General features: G+C 38.5%; 1 protein-coding gene across 1 annotated transcript; it reads left to right on the forward strand.

The window, feature by feature from the left end:
- Nucleotides 1-2909: 2909 nt before the first annotated feature.
- Nucleotides 2910-24437, forward strand: PANK4 (pantothenate kinase 4; the record flags this gene model as incomplete). The annotated part of the gene is made up of 18 exons (XM_009706362.1): nucleotides 2910-2993; nucleotides 3848-4056; nucleotides 6205-6388; nucleotides 6933-7025; nucleotides 8529-8682; nucleotides 9651-9832; nucleotides 11323-11404; nucleotides 12558-12658; nucleotides 14615-14770; nucleotides 15763-15875; nucleotides 16416-16503; nucleotides 18404-18555; nucleotides 20045-20100; nucleotides 20697-20746; nucleotides 22168-22272; nucleotides 22681-22781; nucleotides 23251-23319; nucleotides 23904-24437. Coding segments are annotated over 18 exons (2193 nt in total), but the record flags the coding sequence as incomplete, so codon positions are not given.
- Nucleotides 24438-24975: the final 538 nt, after the last annotated feature.

The following is a 24975-nucleotide window of genomic DNA, read 5'->3' on the forward strand; positions in this document are numbered from 1 at the left end:
GCAGGGCGCTGCGTGCGGTCCTGCGTGCTCCTTAAATGGGCCTTGAAGACGAACGGGGGCTGGGGAAAGCTGCTGCTCCAGCTGCCCTGGCAAAGCAGGGTGGCTGCAGAGATGAGTGGGTTTGGCGTGGGCTGGGGGCCTGTAACGGTAGCTGGCTGCACTTGCTTCCTCAGTCACACCCAGCAGCACCCCTTGTCCTACGTGTAAGCCTGAGAACATAACATACTGGGTGTACAACAGGCTGCAGCAAGGGACAGATAGGGTAACGCACATCAAAGTCACACCTGAGCACCACAGCAGGGAATCGTGCTGGGGTGGGGGGCCATGCTGGGACACAGCTGAGCTAAGCCTGTTAACAATAGCTTCACCTGTGCAGGGATTAGCATTCATTTCATGGAGATCTGCAAAACCGAAAATGCCGGTTCACACATTTTGTTTTCATTTTGCAGTTACTAGGTCAGTGGAACTGTTTAGTAGGAAAAACAGGAAAAAAAAAAAGTGTTCTTCAGCCACAGTACTGTGTGGTACTGGTGCAAGCCTCCATTAGTCCTCTGGTTAACACTGCTCTGGGTGGTGTAGACTTACTCTGTAGTGGGAAGAATATATGCACCATAATATACAATCTTGTTGTATCACAAGTCTACTTGACTCCTTCAGAAGCTAGTTGTTTCATACCTATTAACATAACAGCTGGAATTGGTCCTCTCTGTGGGTCAGAGTGGAATTAGAGTTGTGGGATTAGTTATAAAGCCTAGTTACATGTCTCAGCTGGTGTTCTGAATGAATTTAAGTCTTTAAAAACTGGGAGAGGAAGGTGAGAATGTATAAAACAGCTTTAGTTACCATTTATCTGGTGATAAATTAATTACTGAAGCACCTGTATCACTATCAGTGTTGTACAAACAGTATGACATTCCACAAGCTTCACGATTCCTTTAGATGTTTGGAAGGAAGCTTTTCCTCATAGCACAGAGGTACTGAGTTTAGTTTTTTTTAAAAAAGCTAAAAAAAACCCTCACCTTTAAGCAATGAGCTAGCAGAACAGAGTTTGGATTTTGTTTACCAGAAACTTTAAAGCATTGGCTCGTACACTGAAGTAAGATCTGAGGTCAGGAAAGCTGTATTGCTTTTGTTATTGTCAGTGATCACTGTAAGTTGACCTCAAATCTTGCTGGAGAAAGCTGCCCGTTTTTCTCCTACAACTTGCAAAAAAATTTCCTGTTTATTTGAACACTATGGAAGAGATGAGAGTACTGTTACGAAGGCAAAGCTATAAGCACTAGCTGATTATTTTTCACTTGCCCATGCTGCATTTCTTGATTACGCTTGTTTACAAGGCAGCAGAGTGTAGGGCCACTGAATTTAGCCGTTATGTTATGATCTAACATTGCCAGATTTTTATTTAATGTTGGGATGTTAACTTTAACCCTGTAGTTGGTGATAATTACTTCCTGACTTGTACGCAGCATGTTCTGAGATGCATGGTAAACTCGCTGAAAGGGATAACATACCAAATCCTTGGCAAGAAGCAAGTAATGCATGCAGACTGAAATTCCACTACATGTTAGGCCTGTAGCCCTGAAAGATGTGGGCCGCCTGACTGCCTTGTGCTTCTGTTCTGAGAGCTTGGGTGCAAAGTTAGAACTGACTTTCTGTACCGATAAGGGAGGTTATAGTCTGCAGCTCAGGGTACTTTTTATGCAGAGTTAAAATTAAGGGTTTTTCTCCAACAGCCAAAGAAGCTTACAGGTTTATAAAGCAAACCAATAGCTTAATCAGATCCTGATACTCAGGAGTAGTTGAAGAGGCATTTTTCTTTCTGAAGGGAGGAAAAAATTAAAAGCTTGTTTTAACAAAAATAAGCAGGCTTTGACAGCCTCCTACTTTCAGACTGAAATATCTACTTGGTTAAGATACCAGTGGTATCAGAAGCACCAGCAGGTACTATTTTTCTTTAGGACAAAACAGTTAGTGAAGTTATTCAGTCTAACTTCAGAAACTGATTTTTGCAGGTCAGATGCAAAGACAGCACAGGTAGGGCAAGTGGTTAAGTTCTGTTTCAAGACAACAGTTGGAAGTTTTATTGTCTTGATGTAAGCAGACTCAAGGCCTGAAGAGCAGGTGATGAGGCTGGTCTGCTCAGACCTGCATGTTGGTAATATGGCTAACTGGTATGCTTGAGGAACATCATTCTAAGTGTTCTTTACCCCACAGGCAAGAATAATCTTGCACAATAGTTATTTGGTACATACAGTCATCTTTTAACCAGCTATGAATTTGTAGCTTGTCCTGGGAAGCAGGTTAAGAATATTTACTTAAGTGTTCCTGACAAAACAATTTTTGATTATGCATATGGCATGCATTGCTCAAATGTGGCAAATCTACTTATAGAATCCTTTTATAAGCAGCAGATTTGGGTCTTTTTATAGAGTTTTCCAGCAAGGTAAACAACAGTGGTAGCATATTTGGGTCTTTTTATAAAGAGTTTTCCAGCAAGGTAAACAACAGTGATACATGTGCTAGCCTAGCCAGTTAACAACTTCCACTTATTTCTGCTCATCTTCAGTCATCCCCACATCAGTTGGGCGTAAGCTCAACTTGTGGAGCTTTTTTGACAGGTAGTGCATTTGGAGTTAACCATGCCACATTTATCCCCACATCAGTTGGGCATAAGCTCAACTTGTGGAGCTTTTTTGATGGGTAGTGCATTTGGAGTTAACCATGCCACATCAGTTTCTAGACAAGGGTTCTTGGGCTGACTGCATTATGCATTTACCTTAATTATATCTGGCTTTAGCTGAAGAGATTTTAAAAAACAAGAACTCTTAGGTAAAGTATATATAAACGTAAGTTATGTTGTTTACTCTAAGGTGAGGCATTAATCATAACTTGTCATCTTTTTATTCACAGGTGGTTCATTAACCAAGTTAGCTTATTATTCAACTGTGCAGCACAAAGTGGCAAGAGTGAGATCCTTTGATTGTTCTGGAAAGGTGGGAATTGTATTATTAATCAGTTGCATGCTATTGACTCATAAGAGTGAAGTACTGGACTGGCTTCTCATAGTAGAATAGAAACTTCACCTGAAACCCATCTAGTAACTTGTTGTATGTCAACTTTATCTAGAACTTTCTTACAGTTTAAGTGTGACCACCTGTAATGTTTGTTACTCTGAAGTAAGTTGTCACAACCAAAATGTTTCTTTTCAACATGCATTCTAGTATGTACTGACACTTACAGCCTTCCCTAAGCATTTGTACTGCAGCTCAAATGAGTGTTGGCTCCTGTTAATAACCCTTTGCTATATTCCAGAGGAAATTAGTTGTTAGCATGGGTTTAGCAATTATCTTTGCTTTGCAAGCTTAATGCAGCTCTAGATCTAAATTCATGTGATGGTACATAATACGTGTTCTCTTTACTGAAAGACTGATGCAGGGCGTCAGAGTTGTGCAGCCCATGCGCAAGCAAACTCAGTTACGTTCCTTGTCTTCTTGGAAGTGCTTGTATTGCCAGTTTGTGCTTGAAATAGTTATTTTCTAGACAGATAATTATGGTATTTTTGTAAAAAACCCCATACTCCCTCCTAAACATAACTTTTCTCATACAGAGATATTTCGTGCTTGTCTAATGCACGGGAGAATTGATTATATTCTCAGCTTAAGGAGAATTAAGATCTGTTGAAACTATATTCTTCTTTGAAAGTAGCTTGGTATCTTATATTTTTAATAGCATTAACGCAGTTTCAAGGCAAAGGAAGCACAGGTATTGATGTTCAGTAGTTTAGCATGTAACCTTGTTTCTGAAGGAAGGATTTTGAATGATCCATAAATTCTTTTCTCTTTTAAAGGACATAGAAAATGAACCTTTGTATGAAATATCGGTTCAGGAAGAGATTACAGCTCGACTTCACTTCATTAAATTTGAAAACACTTATATTGAAACCTGCCTAGATTTCATCAAAGACCATCTTGTCAATACAGAGACAAAGGTCATCAAAGCTACAGGTGGTGGTGCCTATAAATTCAAAGATCTTATTGAGAAGAAATTGGGGTTAAAGTAAGTGGAACTGTTTAAACTTTTAGGAGTGTATTTCTTGTTGGATGAGATTTTTACTAGGTTAATTTTCCACTTTGCCCATCTGCCCTCAAAATCCCTCCACACTCCAAGCGTGAAGCGGTAGAATGTGTGCATGCATCTTGGTCAGACCAGGCTGAATTGACTCATCAGTGAACATAAGCTGCAAAAAGATAACTTTATCATTAACCGACACAGTAGAGGTGCAGGAATTAGAGCCAACTGACAGGAATAGAGTGTTCAGGAAAAAGCCAGTCAAAAGAAGAAAGCAGGGTATTATCACAGCATTTTTCTATAAAGAATCTAACTTGCACCTACTCCATTTTTAAGTTAAATTAATCTCTGTCATGGTTATGATAATGTTTTTTGTTTTTCACCTCTCAACTAGCAGCATTTCAGTGATGGTATCCTAGCTATCAGTAGCATGCTTTGGACATGCTGTTGAACTCTGCTGGAGTAGAGATTCAAATACACAAAGCCTACAGTGGTGTATAAAATGAAGTAATATTTGAAATCAAGTAGTAAGTAGTTAGTAAATTTATTACTAACAAGAATTTTAATTGGGAACCTTTGATCAGTTACTGTGATGAGGTGAGCGTGTCAGTCTTTCTACTTAAAGGATGAAATCCACAAGACAACTTTATTATTAGAAGCCAAAATACTGCTGGCAAACACTTTTTTTTCCTGGCTATACCTAATGTCTATAGTTGTGTAGGTTCTCAAGTTGGAGTTCCAAAAGCTTCTAACATTTTTCTGCATATGCTCAGAAGGGAGTAATTAGTATGTTATAGTAACTTACTGTATAGCTCCTACCTAAACTTCATGCAGAAGCATAGGCTTGTATGAGACTAAAGGGCAGTCTCATGAATTTAGAGCCTCATAAATTTACCATTCAAACATTTTTATCAAACACCATATGCAAAAAAGATACTGTAAGTATAGACAAAAATAGCATTAGTTTATACCAATATAAAACATCACCTGCTATTATTGGGAGAACTTCAGGACACCTCCTGTGCTCTGTAGCATATTCTTCAGGTCCTGAGGTACCGTGTTCATCTTCTTTTATACTACTTTTTCAAATTACTGTCTTCTTCTGATAGGTAGGATTCTGTTAACTTCTTTTCAAACCAACATACATCGATACCTTATTGGCTGTTACTAAGTATCAATTAATCAAGGCAAGGAGGTAATTCCCCCCTTTTCTCATGTGGTGCACTTGGTTTTTGTTTCTTTGATTTTTATTTGGTCATGACATACTTAATTGGTCCACAGGCCCAAAAAGCAGCACCTTCTCCATGCTTATGCACATAAGGCATTCTGTATTAATTGAGATGTGTATTTGTGCTTTGTTTATGGATTTTCAACAAGGCTTACGATATTTCATGTAAGAAATTTAGCATATTTCATTGAAGAAATTTGTCATAAATCAGTAACAACACATAAAATGTTTACAGAAGTCAGTAAATGTTAGCTGACTTAACTACATGGTTCATCTTATCTAAATTATGTATCATGTTCCCAGACTCCGTGCTCAGGATATGCACTATTGTGAATCCTGTTATTCTTGTGTGAAGTCTTTTTTCCCTGTGTTTGGTAATCCCAGTTAATAGGCTCCTCTCGGTCACTTTAATCTGTCATAAATGAGTGCTGAAATGTTGAGGGGGGGGCTTTTTTTCCTTTATTGAAAAGGAAGGGGAAGAGCAATAGCGAATTACTTCGTCTTAGGGAATTGTTTTGTTAGGTTAATTTCAAGATAAGTTTCCTGAGCTACTTTATTGCACAGGTGCACGTATACTTGTGCTAGCACCAGCACACTAAAGAAGCGGTGTAAACAAGCAGACAGGGTAGCTGGATTATTTTTAATGACAGCATGATTAATGTAAGATTAAAGTTACTGTGTAACTACAGTCTAACTTCAGACTGTGTGTTCTGGCATGGAAGATGAACATCAGAACGTATGCAGATGTAGGTTTCATGTTTTAAGAGAGCTGGACTTTTGCCATATGGCATGGGTTACTATCTCCTGTTTGTAAAGTCTTTAGAAACTGCTGTTCTAAAAGCATACTTGCTTATCAATAGGTCTGTGAAATTTATGTAAGGGCTTTTTTTTCTCCCCTTTCCCCTCAGAGTAGATAAAGAAGATGTAATGACCTGCCTAATTAAAGGATGCAACTTCGTGCTAAGGAACATACCCCATGAAGTGTTTGCATACCAGAAAGATTCAGATACAGAATTCCGATTTCAGACGAACCACCCAAATATTTTCCCTTATTTACTGGTGAATATTGGCTCTGGGGTTTCTATAGTGAAGGTGAGTGGTTGCTAAAATGTTTTATTGTAGAATTTGATAAAGGTGGTCTGAAACATCTTACTGTTTTAGATTTGTAGTTGTTCTTCTTGGGTAATACGAAGTTTAGAAAGAAAATAATGGGTGTTTTTCACTTCCATTTCTTACGGAGTTATGAATGCTTTTCCATTCACTATAATAGTTTCTTTTTAATCACATTTAATTTGGTGTTTAGAGAAGTTGCTACATTAACTGATGAGAGCAAAGGCTGTCAGATCAAAGTAATTTTTAATGTTTCTTTGTTTGTTTTTTATGGTACCATGTTGAGGGTACCAAATTTTATGTCTCTATTTTGGATTATTGGGCAAGAATTAAATACAAAGATTTCCGAAACTGCTTGTGGTATAAGTACGTGGAACATGCATTTCTCACCTGATATTTACACAATTAAGTTGTTCCACCTACACTAATTCCACTGTTCAGAAAACCCCACGTTCTCTCATACTTAACTGTGTGTTTATAGTTATAATAGGAAATTCTAGACAAATCTGCTGTGTTTTATTGACAGGTAGAAACAGAAGACAAGTTTGAATGGATTGGAGGGAGTTCAATTGGAGGTGGAACCTTCTGGGGTCTTGGAGCACTGCTCACAAAAACGAAGGTATCAAAGTGTCAGTTTTAAGGAGTGTGGGATTAAATGAGATGCTAAGAAGAAGCTTGAAATGTTGGAATGCCAAACTCTGAACAGTGAAAAATAATTATTTTAAGTAATGTTTGTATGGGAAACCAGAAATCCAACATCAGTGTACTAGAAGATGAAAAAAATTATGTCTTTCTCTTGGGAGAGGTTTACTTTTTATTCAAAGAATTGCTGCCCTTGTGCAGAAATAGAACAGGCAGTTCTGCAATGCTCAGGACGATTTTAATACTCTCCATTAGGTGCCTGTGGTCCTAGACTGTTAGGTAACAAGGCTGAGTCCTTGAGTTATGTTTGTGTTTTTGATGCTTCTGATGTATAAAAGGAAGCTTTAAATGCCAATAGATACTAGTAGAATACAGGGACAAAAATTATAAGATGCTTATTGGTGGCAAAATAGTAATCCTACTTGGGACTCAAGGAGTTTGTCAACAAGGACAAATAATGTCTATAATGCAGAGAACAGCCTCCTCAAAGTGGCCTGTTAATTTTCTGTACTCTTTTTTCAACATGAAATGCTTGCCTAGTTCCTGCAATATTGTCTGCAGAAGCAAAGCAGAGAGTTCTCAATTACTGCAAAATGTCTGGGAATAGAGAGGAGGAATTCTAACTCTCTTTGTTACGCATTACGATTTCAGGGGTTCGTCACTTAAATACCAGGTTGGTGATCTGCCAGAATAAGGCCTGATTTAGTACTGCTCTGCCTAACTCAGCTCTTAAATCATGCTGGTTTTTCCTGTCTCAAAGATCTGTGTGGCTTAAATAGGTGTCCCTAAATGTCAGCAGTGTAGAAAAAGCTAGAGTTACATATGCACCAAATAAGAAAATGTCAAAGGGAAGACCCATACTTGCAATATTTGTTTGATGCTTTTAAAAAAGAAATCTTAGAACATGACAATGTCTGCTTTTAATTCTCTCTGATTTTGTAGAAGAAGAAATTAGAGTTAACAGACTTATAAATTAAGTATTGGGATAATGCAGATTGTGAGCAAGTTGAATTTCAGGGACATTAATGTATTTCTGCAACAGTAAAGGCAGACTTAGTCTTTTGTTCTTTTAACATTATTTTCCTTATGCTTCAAGAAGACGTAATTCTGTTTGGTTTTAGTTACTGTGTTTCTGACTTCATTCCAAGATAAGAGATGCATGTGGCTTCTGACTGTTTTATATGTGCTGGTCCATCTCTAGTTTTCAGGGGAAATTCAGCAAATTATTTGCAGATAACTGAAGAGGGCGGTTATGCTTTTCATCATTAAAGGAGCTCCACTTAAGATGAGTCTGATAAGAAATGGACTCTGGATAGGTCCTTGTAATTAGAAGTAATGTATCTTTTGCTGGCAGGGTTGGTTCTAAGACAAGCCAAAACCCCTGGTTTTAGTCAGTAAAAATGCTGCAGAACTCTGGTTTCATGGGCAAGGTTCTCTGGCTGTCCAGGAAAGCTAGAGTAACTCTGCTTCTCATCCTCAGAAATTTGATGAATTGCTGCAACTTGCTTCAAAGGGACAGCACACAAATGTAGACATGCTGGTGAAAGATGTGTATGGTGGCGCCTACCAGACCCTGGGGCTAAGTGGAAATCTGATAGCTAGCAGCTTCGGGAAATCTACTACAGCAGATAAAGGTATTGGTATATAAAAGATCTACCCAAGATTTGCTATACAGTCAATACTTTATATTGCCTGTCAGCATGGATTTGCTGCTTGTGCTAGCTTTCTGTGAACACTTAAATGGATGGAAAAGTAATTGCTGGCTTCATCAGCATAAACATATCTTGCCTTATCCATTTCCCTATGTCATGCATGCTGGACTGAGAGGGGACTTGGAGCGCTGCTTGAGTCGCTCCAGTTATTTGGAGTTGTTGTTTGAAACTAATGAGGAGAAGAAATGCAACCATCTCCCCTGGCCCTTGGGAATCTGATGTTTATAATGACCTAACAAGTAGAGCTGGAAAATAACCACCAGTCCTTTTCAAGATCTTGCCTACATGTGTTTTGCCTGCACGACACTTTATCAATGTAAAAATATTATATAGTATTGCCTTACAAGCAGGCATTCAGATTTTCAGTTTGAGATTGTGTAAGTCTAGGCAAACAACAAAAATAGCTGTCTAGTTAGCCCAATGTTAATTAATTCCTGTGGGAAATGTATGGGGCTTTCTTGGTCCAGAAAAGGACCTATGGCAGTGATTTACTGTAATTTGCAATTTTATCTGTAGTATTATAATAAAATGCTTGCAGTGCATCCCAACTGGATGGATGATCCATCATCCATGATTCCCAGAGAGAAGAAATGGAGTCTTTTCCATTTGCTATTGGCCTTTCACGCAGGTTTCTTTCAAGCAATATTTCACAGAAGTTTAGTGGGTTTTTTTATGATATCTTCAGTCAAATACACACTCCTTGTTATTCGAAGTACTTTCTTTATAAAAAATTTCTGGCGGGGGAACACCTTTCTTCTGCACACGTAAAGAGAGCAGTCAAACTCTGTATTTTTTTTTTCTCCAGCTGAAGGTTATCTGCTAGAAAAGTACTGTCCATTTGAGCATTCCTCAGCTGTTTTTAATTTCGTTTACTATGTCTTTCCTTTAAGAATTTTCCAAAGAAGATATGGCAAAAAGTTTACTACATATGATCAGCAATGATATTGGTCAACTCGCCTGCCTCTATGCCAAACTCCATAACTTAGATAAAATATATTTTGGAGGATTCTTTATTCGGGGTCACCCTGTTACTATGCGCACAATAACCTACAGTATCAACTTCTTCTCCAAGGTAATGAAAACAGAGATTTTCCTAACAGCAAAGTCACATGTTTAGTTATCTTTCTAGGTTGTTGGGAGACTTTAATAAATGAATTTGCACATGAAGTAAGCTTAGAGGGCTGCTCTTTAGGTAGGTAAGGCAGGGCTGTAAAGATCTGTTGTGGGAGGGATAAAATCAATGTGAAATGCCTGGGAGTTCTGTCTGGTCTCTCTTTCTGTCTCCCTTCCTCCCTCTTGCTCTTTGTTATTATTTTTTGATTGACAGTCTGTCTTGTAGCTGCCAAGTAATGAGTTTTCACTATTTTCATAGATATCTACCATTGTTATTCAATTCCTCTTGCTGACTTGCATCTATTTCTTTTCACCCCCTAGGCTATGCAATGTGGGATTGTTGGGGGGGTTTATTGTTTGTTTGTTGTTCAAAAAAAAAAAACCCAAACCACCAACCAAAAAACAACCAAGCTCTAGTTCTTTGCAGGTTTTGAAGCTGTGGAAAATACTGAAGATTTTTCACTAGAAAAATAGTCAGGTCCAAAAGCTTACTTAATGGTTGTGACAGGTAGATTAGTTCCTGCACTTTTGCAATTTTTAGAATAGATGACACAAATTTTTTTTTCTCATCTCAGTGCTTCAGGCAAGAGGCTCCTATATACTGTTCCCCCCCGCCCCCCCCGCCCCTGTATTTCATCATTGTGGTCCCTTTCTGTAAAATTTTACTGAGTTTCAAGAAAACTATTGCAAGACTGCATCTTCAGATTCTTGTAAGAATAGCTTTATCAGTGATTGAAATCCAAATCTCGCCATGAATTGTAGCTGATCTTTTGCTGTGACGGTTCTTATAGTCACTGCTGCAGACATAGCTAATTTTCCTTCAGAGAAGGCAGTGTGTCACCCAGCCTTGCCTAGGAAAGCTAAGGGACACAGCTGCTAGGGTGGAGGGTGTTCTTATTCTCCCTAGCATTCGTGTATTATATTAACAGTTAATCTGATTTGATGGGGGAAACGCTTGCCTATGGATAATATACAGAGTGTCTGTATGTTGTTGAATAGCAGTGTAACGAAACAGAGATAATGAGCAATATCTCAAATGTTGTTGAATGCACAGTGGCACACACTTACATTGATGACCTGGAAATCAGATGACCTTCTATTTCCAGCCTGTTTAAGCAAGAGGAGTTGAATATTCATGGAATGATACAGTGGTCTTTCCTAGTGAAGGCACTGGCTTCCCTCTGCTTCTGTGGTTGTGCAGGCTTAGAATACACACCACTTCTGCATGTATTTTTTTCCCCAGCTGTTTAATAGTTGTGGAATGATGTATGTAAGCAAAAAATGTGTTTCAGAAGCACCATTAAAGTTACTGAATGTGTTAGAATGTAGCACAAATGAATATTACCATCTTCTAGTTGTTTCTATTAAATTTAAGTGTAAAACTAGTGACAAAGAAGTACATATTAGCCATCAGGGACCATCCAATTGCAATGTTTCATATTGTGGCAGGGAGAGGTTCAGGCATTGTTCCTGAGACATGAAGGCTACCTGGGAGCCATTGGGGCATTTTTAAAAGGAGCTGAACAAGACAGTAAGTACAGCACTGCTATGTTCTGTATACGCTGTGTTCTGAAATGTTAGTGTAATGTCCAAGTTTCTCTCAAGAGGCTGCATGTAAGTTGTTGCCTAATTAAACATGTTTGGCACTAATAAACACAGATGCTGGCCTTTGGTTTTATATATTCTGGCAGGGACATCTTAATTTCTCACTGTTTTTCTTGCTCACCTTTGAGAAGCCAGCAGGATTTGGCTCGTCTCTTTTCTACGTTTCTGCAAAGAGCAGTCATAACTCTAAATCAAATTGGGGAAACGTGGTTTCTGAGAACTTTTCCCCTTCTTTAAGAGGCCAGCCTCTGAATTCAGTTAATGTACTGAAGAAGACCAGCATCTCAAAACTCTGTTCATTTGAGAGTGAAAAGCCTTACAGACATTTATGAAGGATGAGACACTTCTGTCCACCATTCTTTGGGTATAGAGTGCTTTGGTTGAATTCTGCCATTTTTATTTTCTTTTTTTCTTGTTGATGTACTAGCAAGCCAGTCAGTATATTAGTTACAGTGGAACAGACAGTGACGTTGTTAATGGTACTTAATTTTAGTAAGTATCAAATATACCTCAGAATAGTGGATGTGGAATTCTTTTCATACCCATTTTATAGATATGGGCAAGAAACCACCTACTGAGGAATTAAAGACATTGCTTCTGCAGCATGTACACTGTACATCCGAACTTGATTAAACTTTTTCTCAAAAAAATTTTCCAGAAGTAACTTTAGTGTTTATATGAAACTTAATTGTGCTTTGAGAGTTTTGTAATTATATTTTGTTAATAATGGATCTAGATTTAGAAATAAGAAATTATGATCAGTGGTAGTGCTTTGAAGGCATGCTGGTTATAGCCCTTAATGAAAAGAAGGGGGGGTAAAAAAAAAAGAATTCTTTTAGAGCTTCAGTTGTCTTATGTCTCATTCAGGTTGCAGCTCTTTAGAACTAGGTAATTCACTGAGTGGTTGAAACATTTCTTTTGGGGATTAGAGGGAGAAATTATGTTTACTTATAAAGACAAGGGAAGATGTCTTTTGTAGTGAAGCCACTTCTCTGAAGGGGTGCTAACTCTAGACTCACTCATGGGAGTATTTTCAGTTTTATTTTCAGATTATGTGTCTCTGTCTTTCTCTTTTCTAGATCCAAATCAGTATAGCTGGGGAGAGAATTATGCTGGGAGTTCTGGTCTTATGAGCACGTCGCCTGATGTTTACCCTATGCAGAGAACAAGGAGTGGTACAGTATGTGGTTGTCTTTTCTAGAACTAAGTGCCTTCTCTTAGTAACGGTGATTTGAAAATAGATGATTATTCTCAAGCTAGTTGCTTCTTGCCCCTTGGGACTCCTGCTTACCAAAAGAAGTGACTAATATGGTGTCTTGTGTCATGTGTGATGTTGTCTTGTGTCTTGTGTAATGGTTTGATGTAATGTCTCATAAAATCAGATTGTGGCTGTTACTTTGTCTTATTCTCCTTCATGAAAGCAGGAGGGGTGGGTGGAAACATTCATCTCTTACCCTTTCTCTGAAGTAGCTGGGTTTTGCTACAGCTGAAATACTGTGCTTCAGAATTTTGATTCTGATGTTCCACTGTCTTCAAGCAGCATTTATTTGCTTCCTATGAGAAGAGAAATAGATAATTGGACAGAAGAGCATGAGCCCAGTCATCTCTTAAATACACTGACAATACAGTAATTCCGATTTCACAGTGAAACTGGCATACAGTAAGCAATCAGAAAATACATTAAGGTTCTTAAAATATTCTAATACTGCATCTACTGAAGTACTTTTGAAAAGAAGCTGGAATAATGGAGCTTATTGTGTTTTACTGTCTTTTACCGGTCCACATGTTGGTGTTTTTCATGTCAAGTTTTTTTTAATTTCCTCCGTCATTGATTTATCTCCTCCCAGTTCTCAGGAATTAGTTTCTTATACTTGCTATAGGGTGTGGGAGGGGGGGAGCAGCTGCTGGCTTTGCTTAGTTGTTTTCTGTTGGTCGCTCAGCTTTTTTAGGCCTGAAGATGAAGTGCACAACTGCTGAATGGTTTCCCAGACCAAGCCTTAATATAAGTCCACTATGAGGTGCAGATGATGGATTTTGTGGGTTGTGCCTATATGTAAAAAATATATCTAATTTTAAGCTCTGCCATAACTGAAATTATTGTAATGAAATTGTGGATGGCAAGTATGACCAAAAAATAACAACATGATCCTTCTTAATCGTGAAATAGGTGACAGATTTTAAAAAGTATTTATGCAGATTTAATGATCTCCTGTTGTTTGTCAACTCTTTTTAATCTGTGAAAAGATTTTATTTTTTTTAAACTTTTTTTTTTTCTATGCTGGCAGTGGTACAGGAGTGTCAAACCAGCTGTAATATACTGTCCACAGATTCCCCATTTTGAATTCTTCTATTGCTTGGCACTCACTTTGTTCACATAAAGTGAAATCTCTTTGCAACAGTCATAGTTCAGAAATGTCCACTTTTCAGCAGTGAAATTAATACTGAAGGCAATCGTTCTATAGCAACTAGTTTGGTTTATGTACACAAAATCTTGTTGTTACATTGTGGGCTTTAATCTTTACTTAGTCTGAAGCTTTCTGGGCCATGAAGCACTCAAATGCAATGCAATTAGATAGGTGTATAAAATAAAGATAAATGTGCAGAGTTTTTTTTAGATGCAAGACACAAGGCACAGTTTATGCACAGAGCTGTGTAACTATGTATTTCATGTGAATTTAATCTCTGTCCCTAAAAATCTCATCCCAAGCATTATTTTCACAAGGAGTATGGAAAAGGTTTGGAGACTTGATCGGGATTGTAAAAGGAAGTTGTAAAGCAGCATAGCAACGTTCCTTTACAAATAAGCCTGTGCTCAGCTCTTTGTGCTCCTGCCTTTGAACCTGATAACCCAGCAGATTTGACGGTACTGGGGAGGAAGGGAAGGGAAGGGAAATAGTAAAATAGAGGGCCTATAGCAAGTTTTCAACATGAAACTTGGTAATCTTTTATGGTGAACATGGATAAATAATCCATGCAGGAGAGTGGATTATTTATGATGACATATACTCTAATTTAGTTAACTGCAAATTTGTCAGTCGTAACTGTGGATCGACTTCTGTAGCCCTTGTACTAGTTAAATTTGCTATGAAGCAATTTCTGAGTAAGGTCTAATAAATCTCTTTCATTTTTCACCTAGTTTGATATGCTTGAAATGGATAGGTTGGAGAGACCGCTTGTTAACCTACCGCTGCTGAAAGACCCGTCAACCTATATTCCAGACACTGTTGACCTCACAGATGATGCCATGGCCCGAAAATACTGGCTCACCTGCTTTGAGGAGGCACTGGATGGGGTAAATGTCACAAAACAGTCATATATATGAATCGTGCAAATACTTAGCAAATAAATCTTCTGTGGACCAACATGTTTACCCTGCAAAATATAGCTGCTGTGTCAAACCTGTTGTGTGTAAGTACAGTTCCTCTTTTCCCCTCTTAACAGAGGTGTCTGACTTCGTCCCAGTCTCCTAAGGAAGTGCTTGATACCTTCAGAGGCAGAAGTATTCTTCTCCTGTGGTGCCTTTTTTTTTTTTTTTTTTTAAAAGGGTGTTTGCAAAGCATCTGCTCTCTTAAACGACACTTACCACCTCTTTATACAGAGCTGCCAACAGGATGGTTATACCATCAAAAGCCAAAAAGGCAAAGGCCAAAGATACTTCCATTGTTCTTACTCTTGGGAGCAGTCCTGCTGACTTACAGCCACTTCTGTATTTGAAGAGCATGATTTAATCACACAGGAGTTATTTTTTCTGCACTGTGAAACTAATTCAGTCAGTGCATGCTAGTACTTAAGAGCTATGTACACTTAGTAAGCAAATCCGAATCAGAAACTGCATGAGTGTACGTCCAGAAGAAAAGAGCTGGGAAAAACACAGGGGCAACACATTGACTTGCCCTTACTGTAGTAAAGAAAAAAAACCACAAGGGGTTGATGTGGTCTGTTAAATTTCTGCCTTTCTCCTTTTGTGTGTGTGTGTGTATGTGCATTTGTGGTTTCCCCCCCCGCCCCGCTATAAGTAGTTAGAACTTGTGTTTATTTTCTAAAGTACAGTTTTGAAAATAAACTTTAGATCTTTTGGGAAGAAAGGAGGTATTTAAAATTATTCTTTGGTGGTTGGAGTAAAGGAAAGCTGGAAGATACTGTGTGGGAGGGACTAGATAGTGTGCAGGCACTGAACGGTATAGCAGATGGAGGGGTTGTTTTTCAGACTGAACTTCAGATCAGTTACGTGGAGGAAGAATTCATTCATTTGGTAACTTCATTCTTGCCTCATTTCTCTACCAGGTGGCAAAGCGTGCTGCAGCCAGTCAGCCAGACTCTATTGATGCACTGGAGAGAGCTGAAAAGTTCCGACAGAAATACTGGAATAAGCTCCAGACACTCAGGCAGCAGCCTTTGTAAGTATCTTTATTTTCCCTTTTTCATCACTTGCTGCTTCTGTTGAGCAGAGCAAATTAAAAGCTAGCTAAAAACTAACTAAAAGCTAACTAGGTTATGAAGCAGAGCAAACTGAAAGCTAAGTAGGCTGAAGGCTATAGCAAGTTGATGTGCCGAACATCAGATCCTTTACACAGAACTTTTGGATCTCGTATATTGGAATTTAACGGAAAAATTACGTCTCGGCAGAAAATTTATTATTAAAAATTGTTACATGGTTATTAAAAATGGTAGCATTCAAGTATTTAGCTTTGCTCTGAACATTTTCCCTCTCTGTATTTAAATAAACTATAGTAGATTTACCACTTGGAGACAGTGTTCAGTACATGTGGCACGTAAAGACTTTTAACTTAATTGCTTGTGTGACGTGCTATGACTTACGGAGGAAACAGAGGAGAAAATACCTTTTTTCTGTTTGAAGTAGTTGACCTCTTTTGGTTTTTGTGTCTTTTTTTTTCTTTCTTTCTTTCTTTTTTTTCCCCCCTTTTCCCTTTTTAAAGTGCATATGGTACCTTAACAGTTAGAAGTCTTTTGGATACAAGGGAACACTGTTTAAACGAGTTCAATTTTCCGGATCCCTATTCAAAGGTAAGTTATTCTTGCTTTACAGGGTGGACAACATGTAAGTTCAACACACTTTTTCCATACTCTGAAACTTTGTATAAGTAATGGCTTATAGGGGAGAGGTTAGTAACTGGCTGCCTTGCTGCAGTTTTAACCAGTTGGTGGTTGTCACTGTGGCGAAACAGCAGTGGTTAATGGGATATAAAACCTTTGACCTCTAACATGCTCATGGTGAGGATAATGCTAACAAAAAATACTACCAGCTTCAGTTGTCTGATACTTCTGGGAAGCGAAGTGATGGTGTCAGTCATCAGATACTGTTGTGACTTGCTCCTTCCGTGAGAGGATGTTTCCCTCAGTTTAGAGCTGAGGAAGCCGCATGGAGAAGCCTGCACTCCTGATTATGGAGTACCTCACAAGTGACCTGAGAATTTCAGTTTTCAGGACAGTCAGTTTATTTCTCTTTATACTGAGGCTACTACTGCAGTCTGGCAGACTTCAGGAATTATTCTTTTTTCCTCCTCCTTCTTATAATTCTTTTCGTGGGGTGGAAACCATTTTGAAATTTAAAGCTATCTGTAGCTGTGTAAGTACTTTCCAATAAATACGTAAGTTGCAGACAGTTGTAAAAGACACTTGGCATTGTTACCTTATAGAGCAGTTAATCTCAACAGCTCTGTGCAAAAATAGCCAATGCTATGAACTCGCATTTCTGTGTTCCTTTATCTACCGTCATGTGTCTTGTCTTTTCTTCCCACTCTCAAAGAAAGAAAAGGAAAAGAGAGAGCGTGTTCATAAACAAATAGACATCCTCCCCCACCTCATCATGTCCAAAAAAGGCCTGAAAAAACCCAAACCTTCACACATTCCCTTACTTACTGAGACAGTCTGTCCTTAAACCAAACCTTGTTACTTTCCTACATATTGTCTCTGGATTAATTTACTGCTATGCTGTAAAAGGATTCTTGATTATTTTTGTAATTTTTGAGATACTCAACAGAGTTGGGTTGGAGTGTATACACATGCATAACCTCTAGCTCTTAACAATATTTGTTGCGTGTTGCCATTGTGCAGCTGTTTGCATTTTACTCTGTTGCATAATATGACTGAGGGAAAGGACATGTGAAGTCAGTATTTCTCAAAAATAACTTTCTGTACCTCTGCTCCTCACCACTTGTCTGTGTGGACATATAAATAATAACAGTGCCAGTGTCTGGTTACAGACTTTTTTCTGACTGTTGATATATTTCTACACAATACATAGCAGGTTCTCCCTACCTGTATTGTCAGATGTTACATTCACTCTAAGAAAGAGGTAAAAAATATGTGAGGTGGCTTTCACTTATGTTTACTTTTTGGTAATTCAGCAAGGTATTGCTAAGAAAAGATCTTGATTTAAAGATGGTACCCAGTATTACTTAAATTTTTTGAGATAACTAGCTACATAACACTGATCTCCCTGGAGATCGAAGGAGAGAAAAAAATTCAAGAGCTTCTAAGCATCTGAGCTGATGAAACTCTTGATGCAAAAATAAAAAAAAATCTTCTCCAGTTTCTGTAAAACTACTAGTTGTAAGCTTTCTCATGGTAATTACCTGGGTTTGATGGATCGTATTACTACTAAAAGTTCTTTTGTGTCCACTCTCCCACTCCCCAATCTGCTCAAGATCTGTTGCACCTCTGGCTTATTAAGAAAAGTAATTCTTGGGCTACAAGTCATATCCTAGCACTAATGAAGCTTTTTATTAGAATCCCAGGAAACTTTTCTTGTTGATACTAAGCATGCTGATAACAGTAACTTGTTGGTCCATTAGAGGCCATGAACGTAGAGGAGAATGCTTGAACGTGGTCTTGGGACTGAGACAACCAATGATGGGTAAGAAATTTTTGTCTATAAATCCAATGTTTCATGTCTTTCTTACAGGTAAAGCAGAAAGAAAATGGCATAGCCTTAAAATGTTTTCAAAGCGTAATCGAATCTTTGGATTCATTAGGCTGGGAGGAGAGGCAGTTTGCTCTGGTGAAAGGACTTCTTGCGGGGAATGTCTTTGACTGGGGAGCAAAAGCAGTCTCAGAGTAGGTGTTAAATATTTTAAAAGCACCCTTTTAAGATACAGAATATCCGATTGTTCTTCTTTTTTTTTTTTTTAAAAAAAAAGAGTGCACCAATCTAACTTTGAATTGTAGTTTGTATTTCACCTTAATCGTATGTTGGTTGTTTAATTACAAGCATTATTGTGGTGTGGGAAAGTTTACATTTCCACCCTTTAAATCTGGCAGACATGTCACTGTAAATGTTTGAATAAAGGGATAGAGCATTTCGTATTCCAGCCTGGCTGCTTTGCTTATAGCATTGTTATTAGCACTGCTTTTGGGTATGTGTTGTACTATGTTCCTAGAATAGAAAGTAATGCTATTTCTCTGCAACCTCCAGTTGTCTTGATATCACCGTAGACATTCAGCGGGCTGTAAGTTAGGTTGGGTAGTCTCCTTTGATGACTAAATACTAATTATTTTTGATCAACATACATTCCTATTACCATTTGGAGAGTTTTTTCCCTCGTATCCTATCAGCAACCATGAATTCATTTAAGGATATTAATGCCAACAGTCTTGAAGTATTTTTGATTTTTCAATTCTAGAACTTTCTTTTTTGTGGGACTGATAATACAGATCCAAGAGCATGGGAGAGGGATACTGTTTTACAGCTGACATTCAGCACTTCCTTTCCCTTTCTGCGTCTTTGAGGAGTTTTCCCTCTGATTAAATCAGGAAAAGTCCATTAAAACCAAGGTGATTCAAGGCTACGTGGGCATTCTTAGTCTTGCGTTACTTCTGATGTTGCCCACAGCCAGCAGCTTGAACAGACACCAGTTAGAGCAGTGAGTCTCCTTGCCACTCGTGTTAGCGTAGCTCTCATTCTCTTGAAGGAGGGAACTGACCGAGTTAAATGTCACTTAGTGCTAGATTTAAGGAACCTGAGGAGACTTCAGTGGCAAGCATTGCCCACGTGATGTAATATTTTAACTGACAGCTTATAATCTAGCCATCTCATTATGTAAATCCTCATCACTACCTACATGTTTGAGGCTACTTCACTATACACATAGCCAATAGCAGTAACTTTTAAAACGTGTGTCTGGTTATTTTAATTCTGTTTCTTCTCACACGGGTGCAACTTTAAAAAACTTTTGTAGCCCAATCTTCAAATTAATCTTTATAAAACACTGGTTGACCATGCAGATAGTTTAGATGATGACTACATTTTATTGTGGTCTGCAGACCAAAAGATGTCTTTTTTGCCTGTAGTCTAGTGCCTGCAAACATTTGTATATTGCTGAAGCTTTTTTCTTTTAGCATAAGAACTCCAATTTAATGCATATCTGAGCCTTTTGTTTTTAACGTAAGCCCAAAGTATCTGTTTCTCAGTTATGAGACCTATCCACACTCCCCGTTATAACCAATGCAGTGAAATTGCTGACCACCTGCTAAAGAAATGTTTGGATTGTATTTATGTGAGATGAAGTTGCCTAACTGTGTACCCTTTATTTCTCTTCTGATGCAGTGTTCTGGAATCTGAGCCACAGTTTGGATTTGAAGAAGCCAAGTCAAAACTACAAGGTATAGGGAGATCTGTGGTGGTGGTGGTTGGAACTGGATATCATGTTAATATGAGAACAGAGGAGAGTGTGAACGTGTTTATTGTGGCAGTTCTGCTGCCCAGATGACAAGAAATCATTAGTATTTGCTAGTGGTGTCTGAAATACAGGCTACAGAGTTTCAGTGGAATCTTCCTGTTTGTGTCCCGAAGGAGCTGGAATCCGAAAAACCTCTCTCCTTGAACAGAAGTCTTAGCCGCACAGATTCTCGGAATATCTTGCCCGTGCAATTTTTTTGTAACTGTTCTAACCCAGTCACAAGGAGATAGCGCCCTAGGAGGTACAACACCATCCATCCCAGGAGGAGTTGTTATGATAGCCAACTTGCATGACTTCATTGCTTTATTATGAAAATTCTATTTCAAGAGTGCTGTGATTGAGCTAATCCCATAATTAAGAGCTCAGGAACTCTTTGAATCTATACGTTTAACATTCAAAACCTGAGCTCAAATTCTTTAATGCTTAAGCATCTGTAAAGACACACCTCCTGCTTTTTGTAATGTACAGAGTTACTGTTTGCCTAAAAGAAATGCTAACCTGGTTTTGTCTGTGACACAGAACGTCCCTGGTTAGAAGACTCCTACAGTCAGTGGCTAGAGCGACTGAAGGTACAACTCCTGATTGTTACTAACCATTGAGTCATTAAATACACTAATTGTAAAACCACCTTATTAATCTTGGGGTTTTTAACAGATTTAAGAGAACTCTGTTCAGACAACTCAGAATAAATTCTGGTAACACAGTACCAGTAATTCAGCAGCCTTACCATAAAGAAAGGAATAAAAGGAATTAGTCTGACACTTCATTACTTACCAAGCTTCTTAGCTGAATTCCTTCAGAAACTGCACCATTTGCAACCCAGCTGCTTCCAGAGCTGTTCCAAAGTAACCATGTCGTGTCCCTTCTTTATAAGGGCACTTATTTCTATACAAACAGACCCATAATTTTGAAGACTTGGGTCCAAATGTAATGTTTAGCTTGTTCCTCCATCTGAGTAGCCAGCCTATAAATGACATCAGTTTAGGAGCTCGCTGAATGTAATTAACTTATCAATTAGCAAAGCTTTTTTGCCCTGTGTGGTCTCTATTACTGTTTCATTAAGGTTAATTGAAAAACTGTGGTTTCTTTGTGTAAACCTCTATGTTGGAAATGATAGCCAAAAGGTTTGGTATGAGTAGACTATTGCAAGTCATTATGTATTACGTCTGAAAACAAAATTATCAACTAATCTTGTGTAACAGTGATAATTAAGGAACTTCAAGCACTGTCCTGACAGTTTTTGTTAGGAATTAGGCATTGTTCACTATAAAAATTCTTCTGCTGGTATGAACCAGAGTGAACTAAGTTTCATGACATCAGTTTTAGAACAAATTAAAATGTTAATGGAGAATAGGAAATATCTTTTCTTTTAGGATGTCACTGCCCCCAGCAGTCCATCCTGCCCTTTCCTGGCAGAAGGGAATCCTGTTCACCCTACCACATGTTAGGTTAAAACAGCCACAAAGGTAGGTTTACCCTGATGGTAACCAGCGCAGTCACATAGGCAGCTGCCTGTTCTGCTGCTTCTCTTCCAGAGAATGGCATTCTCCAGCTGCTTGGCATAACAAAAAGCTGGCCATAACCTAGGCTCCAGACAGCAGGATTCGAGGCCTAACTACGCACTGTTCCACTGGTCAGGAGCCGCTGAAGTCCGTTCCTGTTCAGAGCTGCTGGAGTTAGGCATGCCCTTGGTTGGCAGATGTAGGTTTTATTAATGGAGTTTGAAAGACCACTCTCAAAACAAAGGGGAGTCATTAAAGGCTGTTTTAAATAACCGTGCAAAAAACAATATGAGGGAAAACAATTTCTCCTAAGCTTGAGGGTAGGTGATGTTCTGACAAGTTATGCTGCTACTAGATAACCAAAATGCCCGATCATTTAAGGGTATAAAATGTGGGGTCTTAAAGTCAGCAGTTCTAAATAACACAAACTGTTCACTGAAACGAATTGTGAACTGAATCCTGAATACACTGATTTTCTCTTACAGGAGGGTCCCCCTCATAAATGTGCCTTAATTTTCGCAGATAACAGTGGAATAGACATAATTTTAGGAGTCTTTCCTTTTGTCAGAGAGCTCCTTTCTAGAGGGACAGAGGTAAGTGGTTTTCATTGTGCATGCACTGTGTACTGGAGCTTTGGTAACTGGTGAAAGATTTGGTAACTCCCTACCAGCAGTACTCAACCAAACTGGATCCTAACATCTACATTGGGAATAATCCAAATCCCTGGAACTCCAAAGTCTAACTTTAAGTAGACGGTGAAAGGTAGCAAAGCAAAGCGAGCCTCTGTCAGAGCCAAGTCTGGTGACCAAGAGTGTAGTGTCAAAAGACGTGAACTAGGTGGTTAACTGAGGGAGAACGAGGACTGGGCCTCCGGCCTTTCTCTTCACATTTCCTCTTTTGTAAAATAAGTCAGGCAAGGATGATTTTAAATAAACGAGCAGCTCTTAACACCGTATGGGGACTGCATTAATCGGTGAACTCTTCTGACATCTTTACCTCAGGTTATATTGGCTTGTAACTCTGGCCCTGCCCTAAATGACGTCACCTACAGTGAATCCCTGATTGTCACTGAACGGATAGCAGCAATGGATCCAGTAATTCAGTAAGCACCTACCCAGTCTTCATCACGTACCATACAATGCTTAAAAGGAAAAAACAAGTTCCTTGTTACATACTTAGTTCATATTTAACTGTGTTTATTAGTGTCTGAAATCTGCAACCTGGAAGTAAGCTAAGGCAGATCATTTACTTTGCTTAAGGTGAAAAATTTAGAAATCAGCTTTCTTGAAAAATCTGTTATTATATTTTTTTTTTGTCTGTGTCTTGCCTGATACCCACTCAAGCTACTAAAACATAAATGTCAAAAGAATAGAGGAAAAGACTTGTGTTTCACATACAGAGTATCCCCAGCTGACTAAATAATCCTTTTGCTCCAGGAAACATTATGTTTCTTGGTGAAGTCCTAGCAGGAGAAGAAGCCTTTGCAAAGACAACTTAAATATTCATTGTCTGGATTTTTTTCAGGAGGTAGCTGTTTAACGTTCTTGTCTTTTTTTTTTTTTACAATGAAGATCTGCACTGAGGGAAGAGAAGCTGCTGTTGGTTCAGACAGGTTCGAGTTCTCCATGTCTAGATCTAAGGTATATTGGCAAAGTACCAGTTTGTTATTTGTCTCCGTCAGCTGCAGGATGTTCAGAGGCTTAGCGCTGGAGTGGCAATATCTCAGCCACCTTTCCTGATCTGAACCACTGTTGCACAACCATTAAGAGTTGCTGAGTCTGGACTTGCAGACTTGTAATATTGATCCAGCCTTGCTAGTTGTTGGATGTCTTATTTATCATGTTTGTGTTTAGCAATGACACATTATCAGTTTTGCGAGCAGCTTAGTTATCGATGATGTAAAATCCCACATGAGACCAAGAAATCCACTTGACTATAAGAAGCATTTCATGTTGTTAACCTATTTATTTTTAATTAGCTTCTCTATTGTAGACAGAACTTACCTGTGTTTTCTGGGAAATCCCAATTCTGCCTGCATTTAATGAAGCTTTTAAAGCTACATTTCAATCTCATTTCCTTTGATTTAAAGTGTTCCTGTTTATTGGCATCAGTAATTCCATATCCTATCACGTTTTATGTAGACGATAAAGCCCTTAGAACAGCCTGCCTTTCCTTTGTAGGACGTATAAGGATGACTGTGTCTAACCCAGACCTCTCATTTCAGCCGCCTGGATAAAGGTTTGGCTGTGCTGGTCAGAGAACGGAAGACGGACTTGGTGATCATTGAAGGCATGGGTCGTGCCATCCACACAAATTACTACGCGGCTTTGAAGTGCGAGAGCCTCAAGCTTGCTGTTATCAAAAACTCCTGGCTTGCTGATCGTCTTGGAGGGAAAATTTTCAGTGTCATTTTTAAGTATGAAGTGCCGTGTAAATGATATGGATTTGGTCAGCTGGGTGAACAGGAGCAGCAGAATGGACTTGCACTAGTTTTACTTTAACTGTAAAGAATGTATTTTTATTACAACAGGGAAAAGAGTTCACAGGAAATTCCGTATTTATATTGTGCTTTTGTGACTTAAAAAGCAACAATATGATTCACTCTATAGTATACACTCTCAAATATATATATATGTATATCACTCATTGTTTATTTTGGTAAGTGTTTATTTTAATGCTGCAGTATTTGTGATGAAAAGACTTTATTTTTTTGTTCTGTGAGACATTCATATAGAAATATATTTAAATGTCAATGAAACCTTTTTTTATACATCTCTGCCTACTCTGCCAGCAATGACATGGCACATACCAAATAGTTTTTAAAGTGCTAAGTGAATCTGACATTGCGTTTTCCATGTCAGCTTTTAAACTTACCTAAAATGTTTCATGCTCTTTGCAGTTAATTTGTTTGAAGGACCGATCCACCTTCTAACCTAACAAACATCACTTAAGCTGTATTTAAAATAGAACTGAAGTTGAGTCTCGCTAAGTTACCCTCAAAGTGGATGTGTAGGGCTTTATTCAGGAGTACCCAGCTATTTTCCTGTCGCAGGTATGTTAGTTTTTGTTGCCTTCAGTTATTTAATGCTGGGACTGAGCACAATTAATCTCTTTGTTCATGCAGTGCAGTTAAAGCCATTTCCAAATAACTGAATTAACTCCCCCCGCCCCCATCAGATGTGCAGTATGTAAATGGAGTAATTTAATCACTAATATGAAAACCGACATGTGCATGCATCAGTCATTCCAGCTCTGAAATGAAAAACAGCTTAGAGTCGTTATGGTTGGAAGAGACC

The sequence above is a fragment of the Cariama cristata genome, unplaced genomic scaffold, assembly GCF_000690535.1.
Source record: "Cariama cristata isolate BGI_N322 unplaced genomic scaffold, ASM69053v1 scaffold660, whole genome shotgun sequence".
Classification (NCBI taxonomy): Eukaryota; Metazoa; Chordata; class Aves; order Cariamiformes; family Cariamidae; genus Cariama; species Cariama cristata.